The sequence below is a fragment of the Thalassophryne amazonica genome, chromosome 1, assembly GCF_902500255.1.
Source record: "Thalassophryne amazonica chromosome 1, fThaAma1.1, whole genome shotgun sequence".
In the NCBI taxonomy this organism is placed as follows: Eukaryota; Metazoa; Chordata; class Actinopteri; order Batrachoidiformes; family Batrachoididae; genus Thalassophryne; species Thalassophryne amazonica.
This window is the reverse complement of record NC_047103.1, coordinates 2,395,112-2,411,681: the sequence shown is the minus strand read 5'-3', so window position 1 is coordinate 2,411,681 and position 16,570 is coordinate 2,395,112. Positions and strand designations below refer to the sequence as shown.

General features: G+C 45.4%; 1 protein-coding gene across 1 annotated transcript in view; it reads right to left on the bottom strand.

Moving 5' to 3' along the window:
- The window catches only part of lama1 (laminin, alpha 1), a 309,926-nt gene that overhangs the window by 208,567 nt on the left and 84,789 nt on the right, over positions 1-16,570 (bottom strand). Inside the window, 3 exon segments of the mRNA XM_034180072.1 lie at positions 15,903-16,114; positions 16,188-16,274; positions 16,357-16,484. Coding sequence (XP_034035963.1) covers positions 15,903-16,114; positions 16,188-16,274; positions 16,357-16,484 — 427 coding nt within the window.

Here is a 16,570-nt window from a genome sequence, read left to right as displayed (position 1 = left end):
ACCACTGTCCCAGCTTTTTTGAAATGTGTTGCAGGCATTCATTTCAAAATGAGCAAATATTTGCACAAAAACAATAAAGTTTATCAGTTTGAACATTAAATATCTTGTCTTTGTGGTGTATTCAATTGAATATAGGTTGAAGAGGATTTGAAAATCATTGTATTCTGTTTTTATTTACATTTTACACAGCGTTCCAACTTCATTGGAATTGGGGTTGTAAAATAGTTTTTTTTAACATAGTTTTTATTCTACATTATAACTACTTGAAAGGACCAAACTCACACCAGACCACATCTGCCAACTCTTGGAGATCTGTCTTAACACCACGTATTTCCTGTTTAGGGGGAATTACTACAGGCAGATACATGGTTGTGTGATGGGGTCTCCGGTATCCCCCATTGTGGCCAATCTGTACATGGAGCGAGTGGAGAAGTCAGCCTTGACGTCTTTCACAGGCATCTCTCCCAGTCACTGGTTCAGATATGTTGATGACACATGGGTTAAAATCAAGCAACAGGAAGTTGAGGACTTTACAGAACACATCAACTCGGTGGACGCCAATATCAAGTTCACACGTGAGGATGCCAGAAACAACCATTTAGCCTTCTTGGACTTTGATGTTACGATCGGAGAGAACAGGCAGCTCCAGACAGGGGTTTACAGAAAACCAACTCACACTGACCAATATCTGCTCTTTGGCTCAAACCACCCCCTTGAACACAAGCTCGGGGTGATCAGGACGCTTCAACACAGAGCCCTACAGGTGCCCACAACTGCAGAGGGAAGGGCTAAAGAACAACAACCTGTCCGGAAAGCCCTCACAGTATGTGGGTACCCACGATGGTCCCTGGACAAAGTGCAGAAGTCCCAGAGAACAAAGAGACCAGATAGACAGGAGATGGAGACAAGAACAAGAGGAGTGTCTCTCCCTTATTTAGCAGGAGTAGGGGAAAAACTACAGAGGATCTTCAGACAGCACAAAATCCCAGTTTACTTTAAACCAGTTAACACCTTGAGACAGAAACTAGTTCACCCTAAGGACAGGATCCCTAGTTACAAACAGAGCAATGTAGTGTATTCTATCAGATGTCAGGAAAACTGTAACGAACACTACATAGGTGAGACTAAGCAACCTTTACACAAAAGGCTATACCAGCACTGCAGAGAGGGCGCCAGTGGACCTCAGTCTGCAGTTCATCCATCCATCTATCCATTTTCTTCCGCTTTAACCAGAGTCGGGTCGCAGGGGCAGCAGCTCAAGCAAAGCCACCCAGACCTCCCAATCCACACACACCTCCCCCAGCTCCTCTGGGGGAACCCCAAGGCGTTCCCAAGCCAGCCGAGAGATGTAGTCCATCCAGCATGTCCTGGGTCTTCCCCGGGGCCTCCTCCCAGTGGGACGTGCCCGGAACACCTCTCCAGCGAAGCGTCCAGGGGGCATCCGGAAAAGATGCCCGAGCCACCTCAACTGACTCCTTTCGACATGGAGGAGCAGCGGCTCGACTCCGACCTCCTCCCGAGTGACCGAGCTCCTCACCCTATCTCTAAGGGAGCGCCCAGCTACCCAGCGGAGGAAACTCATCTCGGCCACTTGTACTCGTGATCTCGTTCTTTCGGTCATGAGCCAAATCTCATGACCATAGGTGAGGATCGGAACGTAGACCGATCGGTAAATCGAGAGCTTTGCCCCCCTACTCTCTCTCTTCACCACGACGGTCCGATACAGCGACCGCATCACTGCAGATGCTGCACCGATCCGTCTATCGATCTCACGCTCCATCCGTCCCTCACTCGTGAACAAGACCCTGAGATACTTAAACTCCTCCACTTGAGGCAAGGACACTCCACCGACCTGAAGAGGGCAAAGCACCTTTTTCCAGTCGAGAACCATGGCCTCAGATTTGGAGGTGCTGATTTTCATCCCGGACTCTTCACACTTGGCTACAAACTGCCCCAGTGCACGCTGAAGGTCCTGATTTGACGAAGCCAACAGAACCACATCGTCCGCAAACAGCAGAGACGAGATTCTGTGGTTCCCAAACCAGACCCCCTCTACACCCTGGCTGCGCCTAGAAATTCTGTCCATAAAAATAATGAACAGAACCGGTGACAAAGGGCAGCCCTGGCGGAGGCCAACGTGCACTGGAAACAGGTTTGACTTACTACCGGCAATGCGAACCAAGCTCCTGCTGCGGTCGTACAGGGACCGGATAGCCCTTAACAAAGGACCCCGGACCCCGTACTCCCGGAGCACTCCCCACAGGGTGCCCAGAGGGACACGGTCGAACGCCTTCTCCAGATCCACAAAACACATGTGGACTGGTTGGGCAAACTCCCATGAACCCTCGAGCACCTGATGGAGCGTGTAGAGCTGGTCCAGTGTGCCGCGACCAGGACGAAAACCACACTGCTCCTCCTGAATCTGAGGTTCAACCATCGGTCGAATTCTTCTCTCCAGTACTCTGGAATAGACCTTACCGGGGAGGCTGAGGAGTGTGATCCCCCTATAGTTGGAACACACCCTCCGGTCCCCCTTCTTAAACAGAGGGACCACCACCCCGGTCTGCCAATCCAGAGGCACTGTCCCCGATCACCACGCGATGTTGCAGAGGCGTGTCAGCCAAGACAGCCCCACAACATCCAGAGACTTAAGGTACTCAGGACGGATTTCATCCACCCCAGGAGCCCTGCCACCGAGGAGCTTTCTAGCCACCTCGGTGACTTCGGCATGGGTAATGGATGAGTCCGCCTCTGAGTCCCAAGTCTCTGCTTCCTCTTTGAAAGACGTGACGATGGGATTGAGGAGATCCTCGAAGTACTCCTTCCACCGCCCGACAACATCCCCAGTCAGGGTCAAGAGCTCCCCACCCGCACCGTAAACAGTGCTGGTGGAGAGCTGCTTCCGCCTCCTGAGGCGTCGGACGGTTTGCCAGAATCTCTTCGAGGCCGACCAATAGTCCTCCTCCATAGCCTCCCCGAACTCCTGCGGCACGCTTGGCCTGCCGGTACCTGTCAGCTGTCTCTGGGGTCCCACCTACCAACAAAGATAAGTAGGACTCCTTCTTCAGCTTGACGGCATCCCTTACTTCCGGTGTCCACCACCGGGTTCGGGGATTGCCGCCGCGACAGGCACCAGAGACCTTGCGACCACAGCTGGTGGTCGGGTGGTCGAGCAGCCGCATCGACAATGGAGGTGGAGAACATGGTCCACTCGGACTCGATGTCTCCAACCTCTCCCGGGATCTGGGAGAAGCTCTCCCGGAGGTGGGAGTTGAAGACCTCGCTGACAGAGGGTTCCGCCAGTCATTCCCAGCAGACCCTCACAATAGGTTTGGGCCTGCCAGGTCTGACCGGCTTCCTACCCTCCCAGCGGATCCAACTCACCACCAAGTGGTGATCAGTCGACAGCTCTGCCCCTCTCTTCACTCGAGTGTCCGAGACACGTGGCCGAAGGTCAGATGATACGACTACAAAGTCGATCATCGACCTCCGGCTCAGGGTGTCCTGGTGCTACGTGCACTTATGGACACCCTTGTGCTCGAACATGGTGTTCGTGATGGACAAACTGTGACTAGCACAGAAGTCCAACAACTGAACACCACTCGGGTTCAGATCGGGGAGGCTGTGCTTCCCGATCACCCCCCTCCAGGTCTCACTGTCGCCGCCCACGTGGGCTTTGAAATCCCGCAGGAGAACAATGGCGTCCCAGTCGGAGCGCTATCTAGTACCCCTCCCAGGGACTCCAGGAAGGTCGGGTACTCTGCACTGCCGCTTGGCCCGTAGGCCGAGACAACGGTGAGAGACCTGTCCCCGACCCGAAGGCGTAGGGACGCGACCCTCTCGTTCACCGGAGTGAACTCCAACACTTGGCGACTGAGCTGGGGAGCAATAAGCAATGCGACCCCAGCTCTCCATCTCTCCCCATGGGCGACGCCAGAAAAATGAAGCGTCCAGCCCCTCTCCAGGAGTTGGGTACCAGAGCCCAAGCTGTGCATGGAGGTGAGCCCAACTATCTCTAGTCGGTATCGCTCAACCTCCCGCACAAGCTCAGGCTCCTTCCCCCCTAGCGAGGTGACATTCCACGTCCCAACAGCCAGGGGCTGTGAGCATGGACTGGGCCGTCGGGCCGCCCGCCCTCGACCGCCACCCAATCCTCTCTGCACCCGACCCCCATGGCCCCCTCTGCAGGTGGTGAAACCACAGGAGGGTGGGCCCATGTCACTCTTTCGGGCTGAGCCCGGCCGGGCCTCATGGGCTAAGGCCCGACCACCAGGCGCTCGCGCGTGAGCCCCAACCCGCCATACCGGGCGACGTCTCGGTCCTTGATCTTTTACTGGTCATGGAGGTTCTGAACTGCCCTTAGTCTGACCCGTCACTTAGGACCTGTTTGCCTTGGGAGACCCTACAGGGAGCACAAAGCCCCCGACAACATAGCTCCTAGGATCATCCGGGTACGCAAACTCCCCCATAAGGTGGCAGCTAGAGGGGGAGTCTGCAGTTCATCTCCACCTTAAAGACACTAACCACACATTTGAGGACAAGGAAGAATGGTAGAATGGGAGGCAGAGCCTTCAGCTTTCAGGCTCCTCTCCTGTGGAACCAGCTCCCAATTCAGATCAGGGAGACAGACACCCTCTCTACTTTTAAGATTAGGCTTAAAACTTTCCTTTTTGCTAAAGCTTATAGTTAGGGCTGGATCAGGTGACCCTGAACCATCCCTTAGTTATGCTGCTATAGACGTAGACTGCTGGGGGGTTCCCATGATGCACTGTTTCTTTCTCTTTTTGCTCTGTATGCACCACTCTGCATTTAATCATTAGTGATCGATCTCTGCTCCCCTCCACAGCATGTCTTTTTCCTGGTTCTCTCCCTCAGCCCCAACCAGTCCCAGCAGAAGACTGCCCCTCCCTGGGCCTGGTTCTGCTGGAGGTTTCTTCCTGTTAAAAGGGAGTTTTTCCTTCCCACTGTTGCCAAGTGCTTGCTCACAGGGGGTCGTTTTGACCGTTGGGGTTTTACATAATTATTGTATGGCCTTGCCTTACAATATAAAGCGCCTTGGGGCAACTGTTTGTTGTGATTTGGCGCTATATAAAAAAATTGATTGATTGATTGATTGAAGGAAGTTAAAATATTAGCCAGAGAGAAGAAATGGTTTGAGAGAGGTTTCAAGGAGGAATTCTTTGTGAAATGTTTGAAACCCAGCCTTAACCGGGTAGGGGGTCTGAGACACGCTTTATCCCCTGTTTACAATGGGGTACTCAGGTCAAAGCAGTTTCAGTCTTTGTTCATGGTAATGAGTCATTCACGTCATCAGCAGAGTCATCAAGAGAGCCATTAGGAGAGGGTCCGTCCCATCATTAGGAGGGACAGCTGCCCTGTCATTAGGAGGGTGCTAACTAGAGCACAATAGGTGCTAATTTGAGCTATTGTTTAGTCACTAGCCTATAGCAGTCTGCCTCTCGGTAGGAGGGGTCTGGTTAGGTTTAAAACTCCAGCTTTTGTGACTTCTTGATTATTCTTTTTTACAAGAGTCAAGACAGAAGTCAGACCACCAGAGCAAGAATTTTAGCTGAGGAAGCTTCTGCGATTTGAAGTGAAACGTCCTCGCGTCAAGCAACCCAGTCCAGTCAAAGATTCAAGCTTCTGTACTATGGAAACCACCTGGACAACTGATAGCCTACACAGAAACATACATTATAACATAACAAAACATATTTCTCTACTATCAGAAGTTACAGATAACAGATAACCATGAAGTCATTTTGTGGACAGTCTAAGGCACACCTGTGCACACAGAGATACGTGTTGGTTTACGTGTTGGCATCAGAATTTTGGCTCTCTGTTGGGACTGTTTACACAGAGACTGCTACCTGCTGCTTTGGACTTAACAGTCTTTTTCAAGACTTTTTTACTTTTTACTTTTTTTTTTTTTTTTTTTTTTACTTTTTTACTGTGCTCCAACGCCTAAGGAAGACCTCTAACGGTCAAAACATCGCGACGGAGCACTTTTATCAGCTAACTTTCATCAGCGTTGGCAAGCTAACTAGCTTGCTAACGCTTTCGTTTTTATTTTTTATTTTTTTATTTTTTCTCTTTTAGCACTGTTGTCGTGCGTTATCTGTGCTGCTCCACAGCGTGTTTAGTTGATTTTTATTTTATTTTAGCACCGTTGTCGTGCGTTCGCTGCTGAATCACCTTTAAATTATTTACACATTATTCACTTTGTGTGTTTTTAGGAATCCGCTAGGTTGCGTAGCTACTAGCTCTTAGCCGATTTAGCATGGCGGCTTCTCCTGTCTCTCCCGCACTTTTCTGCTCTGGGTGTGAAATGTTTAGTTATTCCTCGGCCTCCTTTAGCAGTAACGGTACTTGTAATAAGTGCAGCTTATTCGTAGCTTTGGAGGCCAGGCTGGGCGAATTGGAGACTCGGCTCCGCACCGTGGAAAATTCTACAGCTAGCCAGGCCCCTGTAGTCGGTGCGGACCAAGGTAGCTTAGCTGCCGCTAGTTCCCCCCTGGCAGATCCCGGGCAGTCGGGAAAGCAGGCTGACTGGGTGACTGTGATGAGGAAGCGTAGCCCTAAACAGAAGCCCCGTGTACACCGCCAACCCGTTCACATCTCTAACCGTTTTTCCCCACTCGACGATACACTTGCCGAGGATCAAACTCTGGTTATTGGCGACTCTGTTTTGAGAAATGTGAAGTTAGCGACACCAGCAACCATTGTCAATTGTCTTCCGGGGGCCAGAGCAGGCGACATTGAAGGAAATTTGAAATTGCTGGCTAAGGCTAAGCGTAAATTTGGTAAGATTGTAATTCACGTCGGCAGTAATGACACTCGGTTACGCCAATCGGAGGTCACTAAAATTAACATTAAATCGGTGTGTAACTTTGCAAAAACAATGTCCGACTCTGTAGTTTTCTCTGGGCCCCTCCCCAGTCAGACCGGGAGTGACATGTTTAGCCGCATGTTCTCCTTGAATTGCTGGCTGTCTGAGTGGTGTCCAAAAAATGAGGTGGGCTTCATTGATAATTGGCAAAGCTTCTGGGGAAAACCTGGTCTTGTTAGGAGAGACGGCATCCATCCCACTTTAGAGGGAGCAGCTCTCATTTCTAGAAATCTGGCCAATTTTCTTAAATCCTCCAAACTGTGACTGTCCAGCGTTGGGACCAGGAGGAAGAGCTGTGGTCTTATACACCTCTCTGCAGCTTCTCTCCCCCTGCCATCCCCTCGTTGCCCCATCCCCGTAGAGACGGTGCCTGCTCCCAGACTACCAATAACCAGCAAAAAATCTATTTAAGCATAAAAATTCAAAAAGAAAAAATAATATAGCACCTTCAACTGCACCACAGACTAAAACAGTTAAATGTGGTCTATTAAACATTAGGTCTCTCTCTTCTAAGTCCCTGTTGGTAAATGATATAATAATTGATCAACGTATTGATTTATTCTGCCTAACAGAAACCTGGTTACAGCAGGATGAATATGTTAGTTTAAATGAGTCAACACCCCCGAGTCACACTAACTGTCAGAATGCTCGTAGCACGGGCCGTGGCGGAGGATTAGCAGCAATCTTCCATTCCAGCTTATTAATTAATCAAAAACCCAGACAGAGCTTTAATTCATTTGAAAGCTTGACTCTTAGTCTTGTCCATCCAAATTGGAAGTCCCAAAAACCAGTTTTATTTGTTATTATCTATCGTCCACCTGGTCGTTACTGTGAGTTTCTCTGTGAATTTTCAGACCTTTTGTCTGACTTAGTGCTTAGCTCAGATAAGATAATTATAGTGGGCGATTTTAACATCCACACAGATGCTGAGAATGACAGCCTCAACACTGCATTTAATCTATTATTAGACTCTATCGGCTTTGCTCAAAAAGTAAATGAGTCCACCCACCACTTTAATCATATCTTAGATCTTGTTCTGACTTATGGTATGGAAATAGAAGACTTAACAGTATTCCCTGAAAACTCCCTGCTGTCTGATCATTTTTTAATAACATTTACATTTACCCTGATGGACTACCCTGCAGTGGGGAATAAGTTTCATTACACTAGAAGTCTTTCAGAAAGCGCTGTAACTAGGTTTAAGGATATGATTCCTTCGTTATGTTCTCTAATGTCATATACCAACACAGAGCAGAGTAGCTACCTAAACTCTGTAAGTGAGATAGAGTATCTCGTCAATAGTTTTACATCCTCTTTGAAGACAACTTTGGATGCTGTAGCTCCTCTGAAAAAGAGAGCTTTAAATCAGAAGTGTCTGACTCCGTGGTATAACTCACAAACTCGTAGCTTAAAGCAGATAACCCGTAAGTTGGAGAGGAAATGGCGTCTCACTAATTTAGAAGATCTTCACTTAGCCTGGAAAAAGAGTTTGTTGCTCTATAAAAAAGCCCTCCGTAAAGCTAGGACATCTTTCTACTCATCACTAATTGAAGAAAATAAGTATAACCTCAGGTTTCTTTTCAGCACTGTAGCTAGGCTGACAAAGAGTCAGAGCTCTATTGAGCTGAGTATTCCATTAACTTTAACTAGTAATGACTTCATGACTTTCTTTGCTAACAAAATTTTGACTATTAGAGAAAAAATTACTCATAACCATCCCAAAGATGTATCGTTATCTTTGGCTGCTTTCAGTGATGCCGGTATTTGGTTAGACTCTTTCTCTCCGGTTGTTCTGTCTGAGTTATTTTCATTGGTTGCTTCGTCCAAACCATCGGCATGTTTATTGGACCCCATTCCTGCCAGGCTGCTCAAGGAAGTCCTACCATTATTTAATGCTTCGATCTTAAATATGATCAATCTATCTTTGTTAGTTGGTTATGTACCACAGGCCTTTAAGGTGGCAGTAATTAAACCATTACTTAAAAAGCCATCACTTGACCCAGCTATCTTAGCTAATTATAGGCCAATTTCCAACCTTCCTTTTCTCTCAAAGATTCTTGAGAGGGTAGTTGTAAAACAGCTAACTGATCACCTGCAGAGGAATGGTCTATTTGAAGAGTTTCAGTCAGGTTTTAGAATTCATCATAGTACAGAAACAGCATTAGTGAAGGTTACAAATGATCTTCTTATGGCTTCGGACAGTGGACTTATCTCTGTGCTTGTTCTGTTGGACCTCAGTGCTGCTTTTGATACTGTTGACCATAAAATTTTATTACAGAGATTAGAGCATGTCATAGGTATTAAAGGCACTGCGCTGCGGTGGTTTGAATCATATTTGTCTAATAGATTACAGTTTGTTCATGTAAATGGGGAATCTTCTTCACAGACTAAAGTTAATTATGGAGTTCCACAAGGTTCTGTGCTAGGACCAATTTTATTCACTTTATACATGCTTCCCTTAGGCAGTATTATTAGACGGTATTGCTTAAATTTTCATTGTTACGCAGATGATACCCAGCTTTATCTATCCATGAAGCCAGAGGATACACACCAATTAGCTAAACTGCAGGATTGTCTTACAGACATAAAGACATGGATGACCTCTAATTTCCTGCTTTTAAACTCAGATAAAACTGAAGTTATTGTACTTGGCCCCACAAATCTTAGAAGCATGGTGTCTAACCAGATCGTTACTCTGGATGGCATTTCCCTGATCTCTAGTAATACTGTGAGAAATCTTGGAGTCATTTTTGATCAGGATATGTCATTCAAAGCGCATATTAAACAAATATGTAGGACTGCCTTTTTGCATTTACGCAATATCTCTAAAATCAGAAAGGTCTTGTCTCAGAGTGATGCTGAAAAACTAATTCATGCATTTATTTCCTCTAGGCTGGACTATTGTAATTCATTATTATCAGGTTGTCCTAAAAGTTCCCTAAAAAGCCTTCAGTTGGTTCAGAATGCTGCAGCTAGAGTACTGACGGGGACTAGCAGGAGAGAGCATATCTCACCCGTGTTGGCCTCTCTTCATTGGCTTCCTGTTAATTCTAGAATAGAATTTAAAATTCTTCTTCTTACTTATAAGGTTTTGAATAATCAGGTCCCATCTTATCTTAGGGACCTCGTAGTACCATATTACCCCATTAGAGCGCTTCGTTCTCAGACTGCGGGCTTACTTGTAGTTCCTAGGGTTTGTAAGAGTAGAATGGGAGGCAGAGCCTTCAGCTTTCAGGCTCCTCTCCTGTGGAACCAGCTCCCAATTCAGATCAGGGAGACAGATACCCTCTCTACTTTTAAGATTAGGCTTAAAACTTTCCTTTTCGCTAAGGCTTATAGTTAGGGCTGGATCGGGTGACCCTGGACCATCCCTTGGTTATGCTGCTTTAGACGTAGATTGTGGGGGGGTTCCCATGATGCACTGTTTCTTTCTCTTTTTGCTCCGTATGCATCACTCTGCATTTAATCATTAGTGATCGATCTCTGCCCCCCTTCACGGCATGTCTTTTTCCTGTTTTTTTCCCTCAGCCCCAACCAGTCTCAGCAGAAGACTGCCCCTCCCTGAGCCTGGTTCTGCTGGAGGTTTCTTCCTGTTAAAAGGGAGTTTTTCCTTCCCACTGTTGCCAAGTGCTTGCTCATAGGGGGTCGTTTTGACCGTTGGGGTTTTTCATAATTATTGTATGGCCTTGCCTTGCAATATGGAGCGCCTTGGGGCAACTGTTTGTTGTGATTTGGCGCTATATAAGAAAAAAGTTGATTGATTGATTGATTGATAACCAATAAATTCCAGTATTGTCTCTGATACATTTGCAACTGCTAACAAGCTGAATTTGAGTTTTAACACCACAATCACTTTTGGAAGCATAAAAAGCGACATAAAACCCAAATAATGAGTCAGCACTTCTATGTTTGAACATGCTGTCCCCTTTTAGAAGCTACACAGCTACAGCACCCTGAGAGCAGCCACAAAGCCTAGCTCTCAACCAATCACGATGCTCCGGTCAGGCAGAGGTCTTGAAAAATAAAGGCATCCTGACTTATGGTTTTGTGTGAGTACTGACAGAATGTCAATTCTGTCATTTGTACAAAGTTAAAATATAACATATATCTTTTAATGTTGAATAATGCACTAATTCTGAGGTTTTATAACAAAAACAGACAGATCACAAAGGATTCTGGGTAAATGTGCCTCTGCTAAACACTGACTGATTCAGTCATTCATTATGTAAACCAACACGTTAATATGACGTGTGTCATGTGTTGGTGTTTACAGATAAATGTGCTTTTGTAAAATATTCCATTTTTTTATTTGTAAAAACAGGCATTTTTACAGAGCCCTGGAAGTATCATTGCAAAATGTTTTGCATGTGGAGAGAATGTGTGCTCTTATTAGTGCCGTGCGCACGTTTTATGATGTATTGTCTTGTCAATATTGTCTTGACACATAAATGTTGGCTTTACACTGTGCACACAGGTTATCCGCGCGTCCTGCATCATGTAGTGTACATGGAGTAACAAGCTGCGTTCAACATCTCACGACCACCTCCTGATCGCCGATCGTATGGTCGAATGAACATCAAACCTGTTTGATATTATTCTGGTCTGGCTGCTGGACAGCTACAAGCATCCAATATCTCGCACTGTGCCTGTGCAAACACCGCAGAGCTGTCTTGTAATGTTTTTTGTTGTTGTTACTGTTTTGTTTTTAAACTTAATTTGTAAAAAAAAAAGCCATTTGCAAAGCCAAAAAGTTGATTTGACAGCCATCTGATATAACCGGGGTCAAAATAAATAGAACACCGCCATCAACTGGTGCCCAGATGCTTAGTACTTAGGGTGAATACTGCCATGAACACTACTGGCCAGCAGATGGCAGTAAAGGCCTTGAAACTTGCCAAAACAAAATTCCAGATAATCCGTTTCTGCTACATTTAAGATGCATGGAATTTAACAAACGCAAATACAATAACGTCTATAAATCCACAGAATATATTCACGAGAGTTTTAGGCACAAGAGTTTAATGCTGCTGTCCGTGGAGCCTGAGCAGAGTGTCTGAAATGCATTTGTCCTGTCGTGAATGTACTGCGATTACCCATAATGCACTGCTGGACACAGCATGTGCTGACAAAACCTTAAAAATTAGCACATTACTTTAAAACTAAAACATATATCTGATGTTTTCACTTTATAAAACTTCAGGCATGACAGTAATTTTAAATACCTTGTCCAAAATTAGTTTGGTTAAAATTTGAACCATAAGTTAAAAATGTATGCCTCTGGATGACTTGGGTGATATTGCCAGCATATCAGTATGGTGTTAAAGGAAATGATTTTTTTTTTTTGGTCACCAGTTCTCCTTTGTCTGCAGAGGGTAGAGTGGTGTCTCCTGAAACTAGCTCACATCTGTTTGCAGAGGATAGAACAATACATCTCTTAAGAAACTTTAAACGGGTAGGTCTCAACTGATTTTAAATTTTAAAAATGGTTGCTGCTGTTCAGCTTCATTTGCTACGTTATCGGTCTAAAAGTTATCGGACGACAATTCATCGGAAGATAATTAGTCCGATAATAGTTTTTAAAGTTATCTAAGAAGATAATCCGATAATGAAAACCTTATCTTCGATAATTATCTGTTATCACATTATCGGTAGTGTGCTCACCACTGCTACTATATATATATATACACGTATAAACATGCAAACGTATGGTATTGCCTGAACGTGAAAGCTGCTGGTGGATTTGGGCTCGCAGTCAGACCGGTTCTCTTCACCTCCATGAAGAACTTGCTAACAGATGGTCCGCTCGTTAGCTGCTAAAATTTAAATCTGTGTGGTTTTTTTTATGCTGTTTAGATATTTATGGAGTTCATGTCTGACTTGGTTTTTATAATCGTGTCCTGGTTTGTAACAAATGTGATGCGTGATCTGGACCAATTGTCATGGTAACAAAAACATCATACCAGCAATCAGCCAATCAGAGCACGCGTAGCATCACAGCCACACAGTAAAAACGGATATTGTTCAGTATAGTCATGTTATTAAGGGCTTGTGTGTTTATATGAACCTCTGCGGGGGGCGAGTTGGCACAGTATCTACAGTATCCCCTACAGATCGTAGGGGTGGAACAGTCTGGACCGAAATGTCCAGGGCAGAATCTATGTCCCCGTGCAGCCCTGTGTGTGTGTGTCTTTCAGTGTTTGTGTGTGTGTTTCAACATTTGTGTGTTTCAGTGTTTGCGTGTTTCAACATTTGGGGGTGTGTTTCAACATTTGGGCAGTGTTGCCACAGTTACTTTGAAAAAGTAATCCAATTACTGATTACTCCTTGAAAAAGTAACTTAGTTACTTTACTGATTACTCAATTGTAAAAGTAACTAAGTTAGATTACTAGTTACTTTTTTAGTTACTTTTCCCAGCTGCCGAAAACAACCCTCTGCCACCTCAACATGACAATGATACCTGTTTTGCCAAAACTCACTTTATAGTCACCCTTTCTTGACTTCAATGAAAATAAATACTTGTTTTATAAAAAGTAAAATAAAGACCTCTTTCTTGACCTCATATTTAACTGTTGACAGCACTGTAACAGTAAAACTTGCAATTTCGAACCTACATTGTTTATAAATGTAACTATTAAATTCTAACATTTTTCTAACATTTAAATTCTCTCTAAACATTTTACTTGTCGAAATTATTATTATTTTAAGTAGTATTAGTAGTTGTAATAAAAAACGGCTTCAAAACTGGACCTTTAATCCAGGGGTGTTATGAGGGGGGCACATCCCTCCCCCACGCCCCCATTCCATCTGGATTCGCCCCTGCTTTGGCGTTTGAGCACAAAGAATGGATAACATTTATTTATGCAGAAAACATGACCAGATTTACAGGTAAGAAAGTTTTATTGCGTTTTCACATCATGTGGTCCTCAGAAAGAGAGTTTAGGTGCATTTGAGTGGAAAAAAGTATTAGTTGTTGACGCGTCGCGGAGGATCAGCTGTTTTAACGACCAGATACAGAGCGGCTCAGCTCAGAATTATAAATAAAGGAGGAAAAAAAGTATAAAAATGTCTTTGTAACGCTCAGTGCAGGTGTGCTGATCACCGTGCTTTAAGAGGTGAGGACAAGTCGAGCAGCTGCAAAAAAACGCGGATGAAAAGCTCACAGTTCGCTTAAAGTGGGACGTTCAGTCGAACCCCGACCTCCTGCCCACAGACCAAGTTTAATGCTGCTATCGACCCACAATGAAAAATAATAGTAACGCACAGTGACATGGAGAAGTAACTTTAATCTGATTACTGATTTGGAAAGATTAACGCGTTAGATTACTCGTTACTAAAAAAAGTTGTCAGATTAGAGTAACGCGTTACTAAGTAACGCGTTACTAAGTAACGCGTTACCGGCATCACTGCATTTGGGTGTGTGTTTCAGCGTTTGTGTGTTTCAACGTTTGGGTGTGTGTTTCAGCCTTTGTGTGTTTCAATGTTTGTGTGTGTGTTTCAGCATTTCTGTGTTTCAACGTTTGTGTGTTTCAGCGTTTGTGTGTTTCAACGTTCGGGTGTGTGTTTCAGCTTTTGTGTGTTTCAATGTTTGTGTGTGCGTTTCAGCGTTTGTGTGTGTGTTTTAGCATTTGTGTGTTTAAGCGTTTATGTGTTTCAACGTTTGTGTGTTTCGACGTTTGTGTGTGTGTTTCAGCGTTTGTGTGTTTCAACGTTTGTGTGTTTCAACGTTTGGGTGTGTGTTTCAGCGTTTGTGTGTTTCAGCGTTTGTGTGTTTCAACGTTCGAGTGTGTGTTTCAGCTTTTGTGTGTTTCAATGTTTGTGTGTGCGTTTCAGCGTTTTTCTCTGTGTTTTAGCGTTTGTGTGTTTAAGCGTTTATGTGTTTCAGCGTTTGTGTGTTTCGACGTTTGTGTGTATGTTTCAGTGTTTGGGTGTTTCAGCATTTATGTGTTTCGATGTTTATGTGTTTCAGCGTTTGTGTGTTTCGACGTTTGTGTGTGTGTTTCAGTGTTTGTGTGTTTCAGCGTTTCTGTGTTCCAGCGTTTCTGTGTTTCAGCATTTCTGTGTTCCAGCATTTGTATGTTTCGACGTTTGTGTGTGTGTTTCAGTGTTTGGGTGTTTCAGCGTTTGTGTGTTTCGACGTTTGTGTGTGTTTCAGTGTTTGGGTGTTTCAGCGTTTGTGTGTTTCGACGTTTGTGTGTGTTTCAGTGTTTGGGTGTTTCAGCATTTGTGTGTTTCGATGTTTGTGTGTGTTTCAGTGTTTGAGTGTTTCAGCGTTTCTGTGTTCCAGCGTTTGTGTGTTTCAGCAATTCTGTGTTCCAGCATTTGTGTGTTTCGATGTTTGTGTGTGTGTTTCAGTGTTTGTGTGTTTTAGCGTTTCTGTGTTCCAGCGTTTGTGTGTTTCAGCGTTTCTGTGTTCCAGTGTTTGTGTGTTTCGACGTTTGTGTGTGTGTTTCAGTGTTTGGGTGTTTCAGCATTTCTGTGTTCCAGCGTTTGTGTGTTTCAGCGTTTATGTGTTTGAGCGTTTCTGTGTTTCAACGTTTGTGTGTATGTTTCAGTGTTTGGGTGTTTCAGCGTTTATGTATTTCGACGTTTGTGTGTTTCAGCGTTTATGTGTTTCAGTGTTTCTGTGTTCCAGCGTTTGTGTGTTTCAGCGTTTATGTGTTTCAGCATTTGTGTGTTTCAGCGTTTCTGTGTTTTGACGTTTGTGTGTGTGTTCCAGCGCTTGTGTGTTTCAGTGTTTCTGTGTTCCAGCGTTTGTGTGTTTCGATGTTTGTGTGTGTGTTTCAGTGTTTGTGTGTTTCAGCGTTTCTGTGTTCCAGCGTTTGTGTGTTTCAGCGTTTATGTGTTTCAGTGTTTGTGTGTTTTGACGTTTGTGTGTGTGTTTCAGCGTTTGTGTGTTTCAGCGTTTATGTGTTTCAGCGTTTGTGTGTTTCAACGTTTGTGTGTTTCAGTGTGTCAGTGTGTGTGCGTGTGTTTCAGTGTGTGTATGTACATGTATGTGTGTGTCTCTCTCACCACCACAGTTCTTGGCATGCACAGCGTCGCCATAGTAACCAGGCTGACACACCTCACAGTGACGCCCGGCGGTGTTGCTGAGGCAACGGAGACACTCCCCGGTGAAGGTGTCACAATGCCCCCCCTCGCTGACGTTTACGTTTCCGCTGCAGTCACAGCGCCTGCAGGCCCCACCCACAACCTTTGGCTTGCCATAGAATCCACTGGCACACCTGTAGACAGAGAGACAGGTGAGCCTCTGCACACTGCCTGTGACTGGCAGTGCAGCCTGTCAATCATCCTGACCTGTCACAGGTGGACCCGGTGTAGCCCTCCTGACACTGGTCACATGACACCTTCCCAGAATCCTCCAACATGCAGGTCGGACTGAAGCTGCAACAGACGCTCAGACGTTAATGAGGAAAACTGGCTGTCAGTCAGTCAGTGAGGATGAACGTGTTCAGTAAAGACGCACCTGTTGGAGGGGGACGTCAGAGGACACGCGCACCGCTGACAGCTGTCCGCTCTCCCTTCTGTGGCGTTGCCATAGTAACCAGGAAGACACTGCTCACAGTGGGGCCCCGTGGTATTGTGGGTACAACCCTGACGGACACACAGAGAGCACGCCTGAACGCGTATGCCACGTCACACCACTAGGTGACGCCAGTGCACCTGGCATCAGCCAGAGT